Raw genomic sequence first — 16,999 nt, 5'->3', positions numbered from 1 at the left:
TCCCTGTATACAGAGATACATGATAAGATCCTGTCTGCAGCCACCACTAGGGGGAGCTCCCTGTATACAGAGATACATGACAAGATCCTGTCTGCAGCCACCACTAGGGGGAGCTCCCTGTATACAGAGATACATGGTAAGATCCTGTCTGCAGCCACCACTAGGGGGAGCTCCCTGTATACAGAGATACATGACAAGATCCTGTCTGCAGCCACCACTAGGGGGAGCTCCCTGTATACAGAGATACATGACAAGATCCTGTCTGCAGCCACTACTAGGGGGAGCTCCCTGTATACAGAGATACATGATAACATTCTGTCTGCAGCCACCACTAGGGGGAGCTCCCTGTATACAGAGATACATGACAAGATCCTGTCTGCAGCCACCACTAGGGGGAGCTCCCTGTATACAGAGATACATGATAACTTTCTGTCTGCAGCCACCACTAGGGGGAGCTCCCTGTATACAGAGATACATGACAAGATCCTGTCTGCAGCCACCACTAGGGGGAGCTCCCTGTATACAGAGATACATGACAAGATCCTGTCTGCAGCCACCACTAGGGGGAGCTCCCTGTATACAGAGATACATGATAAGACCCTGTCTGCAGTCACCACTAGGGGGAGCTCCCTGTATACAGAGATACATGACAAGATCCTGTCTGCAGCCACCACTAGGGGGAGCTCCCTGTATACAGAGATACATGATGAGATCCTGTCTGCAGTCACCACTAGGGGGAGTTCCCTGTATACAGAGATACATGATAAGATCCTGTCTGCAGCCATACTTGGAGAGGGCACATCTGTGTAACATAACCTTCCCAGTGAGGAACAGAATACTATGGGAATGTAATAAAGAATAGTAATAATAAGCTGAGGCGCCGCGCTGTGAACTGACAGTGAGAGCCAGCAGGACTTGGAATGGGATGAGCTTGTTGAGGAGACTTCACATTTCGGGACCTCGCTGCCAGCACATGATGAATGCTCTTCCTGCCCGTTTCCTACATGGCGGAGCGCCCCCACAGGAGAGATTTATGGGCTGCAGATGTAACACGCGGCGACTCTAGTGTTCCTGTGGCTCAGCGGCGCTCGTCAGACACTTCATGGTTGGGATGTTCTCATGGAGATATGATGAGCTCTATCAGAAGCCAGGACTTTGATATTTGAGATTTCTTTTCCCACTAGAAAACAAACCCTTTTGGCCCCGATCACAACTGGGAACGAAAACGAGGAAAGAAAACCACGAGAAAGCGAAAAAGGCGGAATAAGAGACGTGGGGCGAACGGCAAAATCTTACACGTTCCACCATGAAAGGCCCCACACCCAAGAAGGCCACCACATAAAACCCTGATGGACTCGGTGAAGAACGTACTCACAAAATGGGGACAAGAAAAATTCCAAATTGGGTGAAAAGAAAATATCTTGCAATTTATCGCCGCAAAAAAAAATCTGAATAAATCTCCATGTCTCGAGTCCAAACCCTTTGTTCTGGAGCCAGAGGTTTCTGTCTTTTGAAAATGGCCGTCTCTGGCTGTGATTCCTCTATGGAGAGAGCTGTGAGTAGTCACAGACCCGACCACTGCCTGTCATTAGCAATGATCCGAGAGCAAGTACATCACTGATGAGACTGACTGCAGTGTTCATGTGCTCGATCGATGGGACCTCATCACTGCAGGAGGGACTGATGTCTCCATCTGAATAGTCTCAGCTCACAGGTAAAATGTCAGGTCTTCCTATAATGGAGACAGCAGATGACAGCTGCTACTCAAAGTTCTATGGAACCAGCAGTGTGTCCCTCTACATCTGTAGCTCCTCCCTCTATGTCTGTGTCTCCTCTAGCTCCTCCCTCTACGTCTGTGTCTCCTCTAGCTCCTTCCTCTATGTCTGTGTCGCCTCTAGCTCCTCCTGTCTGTGATGCCTCTAGCTCCTCCCCTCGATGTCTGTGTTGCCTCTAGCTCCTCCCCTCTATGTATGTGTCGCCTCTAGCTCCTCCCCTCGATGTATGTGTTGCCACTAGCTCCTCCCCTCTATGTATGTGTCGCCTCTAGCTCCTCCCCTCAGTCTGTGTCACCTCTAGCTCCTCCCTCTATATCTGTGTCTCCTCTAGCTCCTCCCTCTATGTCTGTGTCTCCTCTAGCTCCTCCCCCCTATGTCAATGTCTCCTCTAGCTCCTCCCTCTATGTCTGTGTTGCCTCTAGCTCCTCCTCTGTCTGTGTCGCCTCTAGCTCCTCCCCTGTCTGTGACACCTCTAGCTCCTCCTGTCTGTGATGCCTCTAGCTCCTCCCCTCGATGTCTGTGTCTCCTCTAGCTCCTCCCTCTATGTCTATGTCTCCTGTAGCTCCTCCCTGTCTGTGTCACCTCTAGCTCCTCCTCTGTCTGTGTCGCCTCTAGCTCCTCCTCTCTATGTCTGTGTTGCCTCTAGCTCCTCCCCTCTATGTCTGTGTCGTCTCTAGCTCCTCCTCTCTATGTCTGTGTTGCCTCTAGCTCCTCCTCTCTATGTCTGTGACACCTCTAGTTTCTCCCCTCTGTCTGTGTCACCTCTAGCTCCTCCTGTGATGCCTCTAGCTCCTCCCCTCGATGTCTGTGTTGCCTCTAGCTCCTCCCCTCTGTGTCTGTGTCACCTCTAGCTCCTCCTCTATGTCTGTGTCTCCTCTAGCTCCTCCCCTCTATGTCTGTCTCCTCTAGCTCCTCCTCTATGTCTGTATCTCCTCTAGCTCCTCCTCTCTATGTCTGTTGCCTCTAGCTCCTCTCTCCATAGAGTTTTACAAGCACCAACCGTCATCTCCTATCTCAGTAACAGGAAGATCAGTCTTCGCTGAATACAGATTTTACCTCTGAACTGACAGCGAGAGATCAGTCCAGGAAAAGAAAGAAGCAGATTTATCTGATAAGATTTATTACAGCGTTTCTTATCTTCATGCGAACTACTGATTTATGAAATTAGAATTATACCGATGGTTACTCCTGTAAGTCCCTTATGAGCTCACAATGTCCAGCAGCCACAATCATCGCTAATGACGATGGCGCAACCACTGCAGACATCCGGGACTGCTGACTTTCAAAGTGCGGCGATTTGCAGGTCATGATGTAATTTTATGTAAATTTATGCTAAGAAGTTGTCTAAGATACTGATGACCTCATAGTATAGCAAGTAATTATTATCAGGGAGGTTCGGATGGACACCTCCATGGATCAGCTCTTTGCGGGTCCTCAGCGTGGCCAGAATTGACCATTGTACAGAGCCGGGACACTACAGCTCCATACACAGTCTAGCGGCCATTCCCAGGTACTGCAGCTCAGCTCCTATTGAAGTGAGGTGTCCCAGCTCTGCCTTCAGTGAACTTCTGGTAGCGCCCACCAGCCACGACAAGGAGAACCTTCTCTGGTGGGACATCAGACGTATCTCTTGCTTCCATATTGGTCTGAGCTTGTTCCATCAGTCTATGGCTGTTTTTAATTAGTGCTGGATCCTTCCTGCCCTTTACAATTGTAGTTTTTGGTCTTTGAGAGCTAAGTCACCTTGTCGTGGCTGGTGGGGACACACTAATTGTCCTTCATTGTATAAGCATAGTCTATATTGCAGGAATGCAGGTCTATTTCATATATTCTAGATATGCATCTATCTTGGCACATTTTGCAATCCTAACGATAAATCATTAATATTTTATCTTCTCTAAGGGGAAAAAATATATACGGTACATATGCAAGTTACTAGTAAATGGAAATAATGCGGGTAAAAAAAGAAATGGGGGAAAAAAATGTTTTTTGGGTTTCGTAGTTTCTGCCTTTCATTGTGGGGTAAATGTGACAGGGCAATGTGATCCTCCAGATCAGGACGATTACGTCGTTACCAAACTAGTATACTTTGTTATTATTTTTGTGACTTAAAATACAAAAAAAAAAGAATTTTGTAAAAAAATAAAAATTAAAAATTAAAATATTTTTAGTTTGTCTTGCCTTTTTCCCGAAACCCTTAACTGATTTTTTTTTTCTTGGTTTCTTGGCTAGAGCGGTTTGAGGGCTGATATTTTTTATTGGTACATACAATATTTTAATTCCTTTTCTTTTTTTTTTTGGGGGGGGGGGGGGGGGTGCATATTTGGGGCGATACATTGAGCAAAAAAAAAAAACACAGCAATTCCGGCATTTCCTTTTTTTTCTTTATATAATGGGTTTAAAAAAAATAGATTTTGATTATATATATATATATATATATATATTATCCTAGGATAAATCAGGTAAGCTGCTTTTAACCTCGAGGAGGAGAATTCTAAAATTTTCTGAGGAAAGTGTAATTTCTGTAGCTCTAGGTCACCGCCGCTCAGGCGATGCTCCTACTACCCAAAAAAAAGTGACTTTCGAAAACTTTCTAACAATCCTGCGGCCAAAAATACCGAAAGCCAGAACATATCCCGTTCCTGCGCCCAACAGTCCAGTCCTGAAGGCTTCTACTGCCCCCTTGTGGAGAAATAGGTAAATGGCAGATTCTTACTTGTGCACGGGATGAATGTGCTCGGGCATTGCTCCTACCTTCCGTTGAGGGCCAGCAACGCTCCTTCTTCCTTCATCCGCTTGCCCTTTGAGATGTTGTCCTCCAGGAGAAGTCCTTTCTTCCTCTTAATGGACTGGAGCCAGGGCGCGTCGTCGCTGTCACCGCCAGCGGCCGCCTCGTCCGCAGACTCCTTCTCGAAGTTCTGAGATGTCGCCTTCGACACCCTCTCACCAATCTTCCTCTTCCATCCAAAGGAGGCCATTATCAACTACAAAAAAAAAATAGCAGCAAAGCCAAAATATAAACCCAAGGCTCATCTGGTTCACTGACACCATTTTCAAGTAGCCTAGTAAGTAGCTCAGAGGTAACAGGGTGGAGGTCGTGATTCGGGACCCCCATGAATTAGCCAGCACTTCCCTGCATTGAATTCTATGTATTATAATATTGTAATACTTAATTTCGCCTGCGGAGGCACTGCAGGGTAAATGAACAGTTGCTGCTGGGTTATATATGATCACTGGGGGTCACAGTACCCTAGTAAAAGGTGCCAGACTTGATGTTTTATCTGGTTACCCACCTTTTTTAATAAGTGCCTGATATTAGATTCTGCACAATGGTCCTCCAGTGGATCCAGGAAGGATGAGATGGAGGAGCAGCGATCAGCCGATACCCAAGATGGCTTCTTTCTAAAATAAGTCAGGGATATGCTATCAGTCGGTGGATGAAAACAATTAATGTTTGCATTCACTGACAGCAACCAATGACCTCTGAAGTCGAGGGGGTTCCATCTTTTTTTTTTCCAAAAAAAAAAAAAAAGGGAATTCAAACAGAGCCCCTGGTGGAGCCATGTAGTGAAACGGCACAAACTAAATTTAAGTCGTCTACATTCCCCCCCTTTTTTTTTTCTTCCCCAACGTTATCTGTCTTTTCAGCTTAGAACTACGTGATTGGGTACATCTGAAGAGACGGACACCGCTGAGAGCTCCATCCGGGGCTCCATTTAAATCCCTTTCCACTTCATGGAAGTTACAATTTGCTATATGATTGGCGCCTTATCCTCAAATAGGGAGAGGATGGTAGATAGTGAGAAATTATGCCAGTTTGCAATTTACTTGTTATTTCTATCCTCCGTCGTTCTCTATTTATCGCAAGAGGGAACATGAGCAGCGCCGACAAGCATTTTCTAGGCGAGTTTGCAGGTGCTTCTCTGAAGCTGGCCGGTATGGCAGGAGCCTAGGGTTAGCTCATGCTTCCAATGCTGCAGAGGTAAAACCGCCTCAAATTGCAGCAGCAGTGTCATGCTGCCGTGAGGATCCCAAACGGTCAATCAATCTGGAGAGCCTGAGTCCCCAAGAAATCAGGAGGTTGGAGAGCAGAGCACTACTGCACAGACAAGATGGGACATACATATAAGCCACTTAAAGGGGTTTACCATCAAGCAAAATTCAGTTTAATCAATAGATCTCGGAATAATAATAATTTCCACAATTGATGTATTTAAAATAAAATGTTCCTGTGCCGAGATAATCTTACAAATGTGCCACTGCCATGTACTGTGTAACGGCCGTGTAACGTAGGATGGTGGATAAGTAGCCCCAATCAAGGTCTAAATAAATCAGAGCTGTCCTGCACGCTCAGTGTCAGCATGAACTATCTGTCCACATACAGTACAGACCAAAAGTTTGGACACACCTTCTCATTTAAAGATTTTTCTGTATTTTCATGATTATGAAAATTGTACATTCACACTGAAGGCATCAAAACTATGAATTAACACATGTGGAATTATATACCTAACAAAAAAGTGTGAAACAACTGAAATTATGTCTTGTATTCTAGGTTCTTCAAAGTAGCCACCTTTTGCTTTGATGACTGCTTTGCACACTCTTGGCATTCTCTTGATGAGCTTCAAGAGGTAGTCACCGGGAATGGTCTTCCAACAATCTTGAAGGAGTTCCCAGAGAAGCTTAGCACTTGTTGGCCCTTTTGCCTTCACTCTGCGGTCCAGCTCACCCCAAACCATCTCGATTGGGTTCAGGTCTGGTGACTGTGGAGGCCAGGTCATCTGGCGCAGCACCCCATCACTCTCCTTCTTGGTCACATAGCCCTTACACAGCCTGGAGGTGTGTTTGTGGTCATTGTCCTGTTGAAAAATAAATGATGGTCCAACTAAACGCGAACCGGATGGAATAGCATGCCGCTGCAAGATGCTGTGGTAGCCATGCTGGTTCAGAATGCCTTCAATTTTGAATAAATCCCCAACAGTGTCACCAGCAAAGCACCCCCACACCATCACACCTCCTCCTCCATGCTTCACGGTGGGAACCAGGCATGTAGAGTCCATCCGTTCACCTTTTCTGCGTCGCATAAAGACGGTGGTTATAACCAAAGATCTCAAATTTGGACTCATCAGACCAAAGCACAGATTTCCACTGGTCTAATGTCCATTCCTTGTGTTCTTCAGCCCAAACAAGTCTCTTCTGCTTGTTGCCTGTCCTTAGCAGTGGTTTCCTAGCAGCTATTTTACCATGAAGGCCTGCTGCACAAAGTCTCCACTTAACAGTTGTTGTAGCGATGTTTCTGCTGCTAGAACTCTGTGTGGCATTGACCTGGTCTCTAATCTGAGCTGCTGTTAACCTGCGATTTCTGAGGCTGGTGACTCAGATAAACTTATCCTCAGAAGCAGAAGTGACTCTTGGTCTTCCTTTCCTGGGGTGGTCCTCATGTGAGCCAGTTTCTTTGTAGCGTTTGATGGTTTTTGCCACTGGACTTGGGGACACTTTCTAAGTTTTCCCAATTTTTCGGACTGACTGACCTTCATTTCTTAAAGTAATGATGGCCACTCGTTTTTCTTTACTCAGCTGCTTTTTTCTTGCCGTAATAGAAATTCTAACAGTCTATTCAGTAGGACTATCAGCTGTGTATCCACCAGACTTCTGCACAACACAACTGATGGTCCCAACCCCATTTATAAGGCAAGAAATCCCACTTATTAAACCTGACAGGGCACACCTGTGAAGTAAAAACCATTCCCGGTGACTACCTCTTGAAGCTCATCAAGAGAATGCCAAGAGTGTGCAAAGCAGTCATCAAAGCAAAATGTGGCTACTTTGAAGAACCTAGAATATAACACATATTTTCAGTTGTTTCACACTTTTTGTTAAGTATATAATTCCACATGCGTTAATTCATAGTTTTGATGCCTTCAGTGTGAATGTACAATTTTCATAGTCATGAAAATACAGAAAAATCTTTAAATGAGAAGGTGTGCCCAAACTTTTGGTCTGTACTGTATGAATAAAATGAAACGCTATGGCAGGAGACCATGGGAACCCCACTGGTGACAGAGACATAAAATAAAGCTACACTTCAGATTGCCAAAATGTACATGAGTAAGACACAATCCTTCTGGGAAATCGTCTTGTGGATAGATGAGACCAAGAGAGAGCTTTTTGGTAAAGCACATCATTCTAATGTTCACGGAAAACAGAATGAGGCCTACAAAGAAAACAACACAGTACCTATAGTCAAATATGGTGGAGGTTTAAAGATGTTTTGGGGTTGTTTTGCTGCCAGGCAGCATGAAATCTGAAGATTATCAAAGGACTTTGGGTTGCAATGTAGAGCCCAGTGTCAGAAAGCTGGGTTTGCGTCCTAGGTCATGGGTCTTCCAACAGAACAATGACCCCAAACATACTTCAAGAAGCCCCCAGAAATTGATGCAAGCAAAGAGCTGGAGAGTTCTGAGATGGCAGCGATGAGTCTGGATCTAAATTCCACTGAATACCTGTGGAGAGATCTTAAAATTGCTGTTGGGAGAAGGCGCCTTCACATGTGAGAGACCTGGAGCAATTTGCAAAAGAAGAGCGCTCTAAAATTCCAGCTAAGAGGTGTAAGAAGCTTGTTGACGGTAATAAGAAGCGACTGATTGCAGTTATTTATTCCAAGGAGTGTGCAACCAAATATTAAGTTGAGGGTGCCAACTAGAGATGGGTGAACCCCTGGATGTTCGGGTCTAGCCGAACAGTTAAAAAAAGTACCTGAACCCGGACCCCATTCTGCATGACAGTGTGGTAAACATTGGCTCTGATCCGCGGTTAGATTATTACTGCCGGTGAGGGCACTGCGGCTCCCACGCTATCAGATGAGATCGTGAGCCAGCAACTGTGACCGGATGTAAAAAGTTTACCTCAGGTCACATGCGTCGGCTGATCGGACTACTACTCACATCAGCCTATGCCTGCTGTCGTTGATAACAGCGAGAGAAGGCAGCGGCTGATGGAAGTATTCATCAGTGGGTGCCTGGGCAATAAATAAATTTAAAAAGACGGCGTGGGTTCCCCTGTATTTTTGATAACCAGCCAGGCAAAACTGATAGCTGCTGGCTAAAAACCCACAGCGGCAGCTGTCAGCATTATCATGGCTGGTTATCAAAAACAGAGGAGTCCCCATGCCGTACTTTTAAAATTATTTTAAAAAAAATAATTTAAAAAAACGGTGTGGGATTCCCCCTATTTTTGACAACCAACCAAACTAAAGCAGACAGCTGGGGGCTGGTATTCTCAGGCTGGTAAGGGGCCATGGATATCGACCACCCCAGCCTGTAGCAGCCATAAATGGCACATCTATTAGATGTGCTAATTCTGGCGCTTTGCCCGGCTCTTCCCACTTGCCTTGTGGCAGTGGGGTTAATATTTATGGGGTTGATGTCACCTTTGTATTGTCAGGTGACATCAAGCACACAGCTTAGTAATGGAGAAGCGTCTATAAGACACCTATCCATTACTAATCCTATAGTTATATTGGAAATAAACACACAGCCAGAATAAAGCCTTTTATTTGAAATAAAACAAAACACACTTTCGTTTTTTTATTTACGCCCATTCCAATGAAGTCCTCATCCTCTGTAAAAACTGAAAATAATAAACAATACTCATCTAACGCACATTCCATTGAAGCCATGGTCTCCTGTAAAAACAAACAAAAAAAAGGAACCAAATTGCTCACCTGTCCAACATACTGTTCCATGCCGTAATCCATGTCTGCGATAAGTGGCTTTCAACCTGGATGGTGCCAAGATGCGACAGTCCAGGCTGAAAACCACTAGTGAATGAGCTGCTGTGAACGCAGAATCAGTGACGTCATCGAGGTTACCGCCGGTCACTGAGGCTGCGTTCCCACACTTCGCTGTGAGCCAGGCCAATAAACTGTGGTGACCTCAGCGAGATCACTGCTAGCGCCATGAGAAAAAGTCTCGCGGTGCAGCGCTGACCTCAGTGAGTTCACCGCAGGAAATTTCTTTTGAAGGAAATAAAGCTGAGTAATTGCAGTGATTTTCTGGGAGAAATACTTCATTTCCTGGAACAATTTTAAGGATGGGAACACTTTCGGCCATGACTGTATATCTGTATGTTTTTTTTCTTGATTGCCATGAGGGTTCTGGAATTTCATGTTTTTGGCTGATGCAATTTTATGGTTCCTGTGAGATGTGTGGGTAAAATGTGGGCAGTATACGCATGGTCCGTGTGCCGTCCGTTTTTTTCTCTTGGACCCATTGACTTGCATTTGTGAGTCTCGTCCACTATACACGGCTATACGCCGCATGCTGCGATTTGTTTTCCTCATGCTGAATGGGAGAAGATAAACAGTTTTATTTGTATTTTTACCTTCCTCCATTTTCTGGGAGTGCAAAAAAACCCGAAGATTTCCAAAGAGTGTCCTGGCAATCAGTCAGTGAGAACAGATGCTCTCTTGGTAAATGTTCAACTGGGTCCTATGGAAGTGATTGGTTCAGGCAACTTTCTGGTGCGTACGTCTGACAACATACAATGCGTTCTAGCAGCCATATTGGTTCGGTTGCCCATAGCAACCATAGCATAGCTTTCACTTCTGTGGAAGAAATGGCGGCTGCGCTCTGATCGGTTGCTATGGGCAACAAGGCTGCTGAAACGCAGGCTCGAGTCTATGCGTCATTACTGGGGGGGTTACCGGGGAATAAGGGGCCGCATCACCATGAAAATGGACTAAGATTGGTCAAGATGACATCAGGTTTATTTAAAAAAATTGGATTATTTGGAACATTTTTGTGTAAATTTTGGTAAAGATTTAGGCACAAATTTTTCTGCAATATTAATGTTTACTGGGACAGTAACCGCCCGCGGTGTTCGCAGCGACCAATCGGAGCTCAGCTTTGGTTTTACCTCAGAAGTATAAGAAATGGCTGAGGTTGCCGTGTCTTTCCTGTCAGTCGCGTCGTGTGTGGGTACAACATGGCGGATTGTATAGATGAACACACCAATGTCCTGCTGGTCGGCGTCCGCACCTTCCCGCTCCACTAATGAGCCGTGTACATGGTGGAAGTGACGCAACACAGGATCCATGACCGACGTCAATATATCAGACACGACGTCCAGGGGCAGACTCTTAGAAACCCAAGAAGATCGATATGAAAAAAAGTGATGACACGGGATTCACTGTGCTCTGTGATTGGCTGCAGCGGTCTGGTGATGTGAACAGAACAGTCAGTTAGTTTGTTGATGACCGCTGCAGCCAATCACAGGGGGCAGATGTTCTGGGACAGGTCCAACAGCGGCACATTTTGGTAATTTCATACAATCCAAACTGGAATAAATGGTTGTATTTAGTCAGGATGGGTTTCTATGAATTGGACTCCGGAGTCTTTTTTGGGGGGGATTAGAGGGGTAATGTTTTAAAGCTGTCATCTGCTTATAATAGCAGAGACTGGAGCCAACTGCTGATTGTTACTGCTTAAAGCTTTACATGCTGATGTCAATCTCAGGCACAGGCAATCAAAGGATTTTAACTGTCACTCGCTCATTACCTAAATTGACCATATCCAACAGGAAATTCTCTCCCAATCCCCTCATACCATGCACTGTCCTCCCTCCCCCATTGCATCTACCTCACTCTCTGACTTTGAACCTGTCAGGGAAGAACTCCTTGCATCGTCTACTGGCACCAATGACCCTATTCCCTCACATCTCCTCCAGTCCCTTTCACCTGCTGTCACCACTCACGCAACAAAAATATTCAACCTCTCTCTCTTCTGGTATTTTTCCCTCCTCATTTAAGCATGCCATCATACATCCATTACTTAAAAAAACATCCCTCGACCAAAACTGTGCTAATTATAGACCTGTCTCTAATCTTCCCTTCATCTCTAAACTCCTGGAACGCCTGGTCCACTCCCGTCTTACCCGCTATCTCTCAGATAACTCTCTTCTCGACCCTCTTCAATCTGGCTTCCGCTCTTTACACTCTACTGAAACTGTCCTCACTAAAGTCTCTAATGACCTACTAACAGCTAAATCTAATGGTCACTATTCCATGCTAATTCTCTTGGATCTCTCCGCAGCATTCGACACTGTGGATCATCAGCTCCTCCTCACTATGCTCCACTCCATCGGCATCAAGGACACCGCTCTCTCTTGGTTCTCCTCCTATCTCTCTGACCGATCCTTCACTGTATGTTTTGCTGGTTCCTCCTCCTCTCCCCTTCCCCTTACTGTTGGGGTTCCTCAAGGATCAGTCCTAGGCCCCCTCCTCTTATCCTTTTATACCGCCCCTATTGGACAAACAATCAGTAGATTTGGTTTCCAGTACCATCTCTATGCTGACGACACCCAATTATACACCTCTTCTGTTATCACGCCGACCTTTTTAGAAAACACCAGTGATTGTCTTACCGCTGTCTCTAACATCATGTCCTCCCTCTATCTGAAACTGAACCTGTCAAAAACTGAACTCCTCGTGTTCTCTCCCTCTACTAACCTACCTTTGCCTGACATTGCTATCTCCGTGTGCGGTTCCACCATTACTCCAAAGCAACATGCCCGCTGCCTTGGGGTCATCCTTGATTCCGAGCTTTCATTCACCCCCCACATCCGATCACTGGCTCGCTCTTCTTATCTGCATCTCAAAAACATTTCTAGAATTGGCCCTTTTCTTACTTTCGACACTGCAAAAACTCTTACTGTCTCACTTATTCATTCTCGTCTGGACTATTGTAACTCTCTACTAATCGGCCTCCCTCTTACCAAACTCTCCCCGCTCCAATCTGTCCTGAATGCTGCAGCCAGGATCATATTCCTCACCAACCGTTACACCGATGCCTCTACCCTGTGTCAGTCATTACACTGGTTACCCATCCACTCCAGAATCCAGTACAAAACTATTACCCTCATCCACAAAGCACTCCATGGCTCAGCACCACCCTACATCTCCTCTCTGGTCTCAGTCTACCACCCTACCCGTGCCCTCCGCTCCGCTAATGACCTCAGGTTAGCATCCTCAATAATCAGAACCTCCCACTCCTGTCTCCAAGACTTTACACGTGCTGCGCCGATTCTTTGGAATGCACTACCCAGGTTAATACGATTAATCCCCAATCCCCACAGTTTTAAGCGAGGCCTAAAAACACATTTCTTGAGACTGGCCTACCGCCTCACCATACTTATGTAACTATCCCCGTTTTATCCATACATTTTATTCATAACCAGGACCCTCGTATCATGTTCTCATACACTTTATGCAGTCAATAGCCTCTGTGTCTGTACTGCTACATACTTAGGCTGATAACTGGTTCATGCAGCTTTACATGAACACCCGAGCCTTACACTATGGCTGGTCCGAACAACGAAAGCAATTGTTACCATCCACCTCTCGTGTCTCCCCTCTTCCTCATAGTTTGTAAGCTTGCGAGCAGGGCCCTCATTCCTCCTGGTATCTGTTGTTTATGTGTTTATTGTTATGCTGTAATGTCTATTATCTTTGCAAGTCCCTTCTATAATGTCAAGTGCTGCAGAATATGTTGGTGCTATATGAATATAAAATTATTATTATTTTAAAAGCAACGAGATTTTCAGATTCCAATGGATCACAGTTGCCACCATCTTTGTGCTCTCGTGATGGACTTTGTAGGAAAGAGTCACTTTCACTGTAACTGCTCTACTGAAGAACAAAATAATAATAAAGTATTGCAGGATATAGAGCGAGCGATCAATCACGGGTGAACGTCCCCCAATGGGCTGAACAAGAAGTTCAATTTCTTTTAAAAGAAAAAAAAAGGCGGTTTATAAATTACGTGTGTGTATATAATATATATATATACATGTCATATACATATATATATATATATATATATATATATATATATATATATCGGATATCTATCAAAGCAATGATCTTTTGCTTGTTTTTGATTTATTTCTTTTTAATTATTTTAGGGGCTGTTCAAAGTTTTATATACATATATCTATATAATATGTATTTTATCTTTCATAACATAGATCTACAATATAATTGTCTAAGGGTCACTTCCATCTGTCTGTCTGTCTGTCACCGATATTCATTGGTCGCGGCCTCTGTCTGTCATGGAAATCCAAGTCACTGATTGGTCGAGGCAAAACGGCCACGACCAATCAGCGACGGGCACAGTCCGGCGGCAAAATGGCCGCTCTTTACTCCCCGCAGTCAGTGCCCACTCCATAATCCCATCCAGTCAGCGCTCACACAGGGTTAATGGCAGCGGTAACAGGCCGCGGTGTAACGCACTCCGTTAATGCTGCTATTAACCCTGTGTCCCCAACTTTTTACTATTGATGCTGCCTATGCGGCATCAATAGTTAAAAGATCTAATGTTAAAAATAATTAAAGAAATAAATAAATAGTTATATACTCACCGTTGGCCCCCGGATCAGGAACAGGCCTTTCCTGCTTCTCGCAACGCTCCGGTGACCGCTCCATGCATTGCGGTCTCGCGAGATGATGACGTAGCCGTCTCACGAGACCGCTACGTCATCATCTCGCGAGACCGCAATGCACTCTTGGGACCGGAGCACGCGAGGAGCATTGGTAAACGCTTCGCCTGGATCCGGGGCCAACGGAAGGTGAGTATATAACTATTTTTTATTTTAATTCTTTTTTTTAACACGGATATGATGCCCACATTGCAATATACTACATGGGCTGTGCAATATACTACGTGGTCTGTGATATATTACGTGGCCTGTGTTATACACTACGTGACCTGTGTTACATACTGCGTGCGTGGGCTGTTATATACTACGTGAGCTGTGTTATATGCTATGTGGGCTGTTATACACTCCGTGGGCTGTGCAATATACTACGTGGGCTGTGCTATATACTCCGTGGCTGTGCTATATACTCCGTGGGCTGTGCTATATACTCCGTGGGCTGTGCAATATAGTACATTGCCGGCCGCGAACAATCAGCATCAGGCGCAGTCCGAATCCTGTGTATTCAATGTATTATTGTAAAATCTTGATAAATAAACTACATACATATTCTAGAATACCCGATGCGTTAGAATCGGGCCACCATCTAGTTATTATATATACATATAGTAAAAATATTTTCTATATACATACAAATATATTTTTTTTTTTATATACAAAATATTTTAACTATATATCAAAAATACTTATTACGAAAGATATTTATTTATATAATATATATTTTCTTTCGTAATATATATATTATATATAGTAAAAATATTTTGCATATAAATATAGGAAAAAATATTTGTATGTATATGTGTGTGTATGTAAAAAAAATGTTATTTTTTATATACAATATATTTTTACTAATACATACATTTATCACGAAAGATAAAATATATATTATATAAATATATGTATATAAGTTTGAACAGACCCTAAAATAATTAAAAAGAAATAAATCAACACCAAGCCCATGAGATCACTGCTTTGATAGACGTCCGCCACTCAAAAAAAATAAATAAAAACAAGCGCAGGTCCACCGACTGAAAAATGAAAAAAAAAAAAAGTTACTGGGCTCCTAAAAAACGGCGACACCAGCACACTTGTCTCTTTAATGTAACCAGTATAACATACAGCCCCCGCTCTCAGTGTCGCCGTTATCGAGTCATGTTTACCATGCAGACAACAACATAAAAAAGTTAAAAATGGCGAAATTAAGGTTTTTTTCACCATTTCATCGCATTTTGGAATTTTTTCCCCCATTTTCAGCGTATTATATGGGAATATAACGCAGTCAGTCACATCTACTGCAAAAAGTAAAATAATAAAATGGTAAATCCGGAGAGGACTACAGGGGACGGGAAGAAAACGCAGCATAAAGCGCCCGGAAGACGGAAAGGAGACAAATAAATAATAACAATAATAATAATAAATAATAAAGGGTTAAGAAGGGGGGGTGCCCCGGAATCCCCCCGAGATACATAGCGGCCCCGCAGCCCCCATCACCACGTCCAGCACATTACCCCCGGCCTGGGGGGCAGTGCAGCACCACATGATCACTGCGCGCAGCTTCCTGCCCGTTTTGCTCCTGAATGAGCTTTATTGAGGCAGTAAATGGACAATCCCTTTAAACGAGCTCCCGGGAGGACAGCGCCGCCGCTCCCACACAGGCCGGGCCGCGCTCTGCCTGACCAGGGCTCTGCCCCGTCTCCTCGCCTGTATTTACCTGCAGAAAATGCTACAGGCTCTTCCTCCTCTGTGCACAGCATCGGAGACTGCAGCTACACCGTATGGACAAACATGAATTACCCGAGGAAAGCAGACCTGAACTAGGAGGCTGTACGGAAGGCAGGAGCCTTTTCCCTGGGTTACGTCACTTTCGGCCTAGACTGTACGTTGCGTTATATTTACAGCCAATCATCAGCGCTGGTTGCTGTGACGTTCAGCGCATGTGCTGCAGGGTGCGCACGTGACTCTCTCTAGCCAATCATGACGTGCGTTCTAGTTAGCTGTGTAGTTAGTTGGTATCTATGCCATGATTGTGGAGGAGGCTCCACACTGCAGGATGGCGGATTATAGGGCAGTGTCCGGACTGTGTGTGGGGGATTTTGACTGCCGCTTTGTATAGAGGGATTTATCATGGCAGCCAATCAGATCCTTGCTTGTATTAGAGGTGGATTCTGATTGGTTGATCTGGCAATCACTGTTTATACCAAATATGTTTCTTTTTTTAAATTCTATTGGAATGTTTCAGGTTTTATTTTAACCCCTTAGTGACCCGGCCAGACCATTTTACGATTCTGACCACTGTCACTCTATGAGGCTATAGCCCTGGAACGCTTCAGCGGATCTCACCGATTCTGAGAATGTTTTTTCATGACAAATTGTACGTTATAATAGTAAAATTTCTTTAAGATGACTTGCGCTTAGATGTGTGCTGAGCACCATAAACCCCCAAGGTGCTTCACAGAAGTTTATAATGTTGAGCCGTGAAAATAAAACAAATCTAATTTTTAGCCCCAAGTTTTTCATTTTCACAAGGGTAACAGAAGAAAATGCACCATAAAATTTGTTGTGCAATTTCTCCTGAGTACACCGATACCCAAAATGCGGAATGGAAGGAGCATAATTTTACTTTTTGAACGCTAAATTGGCTGGAATTGAGAGCAGATGCCATGTTGCGTTTGGAGAGCCCTTGACGTGCCTAAACAGTGGAAACTCCCCAACAAGTGACCCCATTTTAGAAA

At 44.5% G+C, this 16,999-nt stretch overlaps 1 protein-coding gene across 2 annotated transcripts in view; it reads right to left on the bottom strand.

Annotated features, from left to right (window-relative positions):
- Positions 1-16,346, bottom strand: part of TTC33 (tetratricopeptide repeat domain 33) — a 170,190-nt gene extending 153,844 nt beyond the window's left edge. Inside the window, exons 1-3 of one of the 2 annotated variants that reach the window (XM_077281442.1) lie at positions 15,979-16,346; positions 5,069-5,177; positions 4,530-4,759 (exon numbers count right to left, since the gene is read on the bottom strand). In XM_077281442.1, coding sequence (XP_077137557.1) covers positions 4,530-4,753 — 224 coding nt within the window. In that variant the 5' untranslated portion in view covers positions 4,754-4,759; positions 5,069-5,177; positions 15,979-16,346. The remainder of the gene's footprint in view (positions 1-4,529; positions 4,760-5,068; positions 5,178-15,978) is intronic. The other variant, XM_077281436.1, reaches the window with a different exon arrangement.
- Between the last annotated feature and the right edge of the window lie 653 nt (positions 16,347-16,999).

This window comes from Ranitomeya variabilis, chromosome 1 (genome assembly GCF_051348905.1).
Source record: "Ranitomeya variabilis isolate aRanVar5 chromosome 1, aRanVar5.hap1, whole genome shotgun sequence".
Lineage (NCBI taxonomy): Eukaryota > Metazoa > Chordata > Amphibia > Anura > Dendrobatidae > Ranitomeya > Ranitomeya variabilis.
Note: the sequence above shows the minus strand (reverse complement) of the source record. Positions and strands in the feature narration are given on the sequence as shown.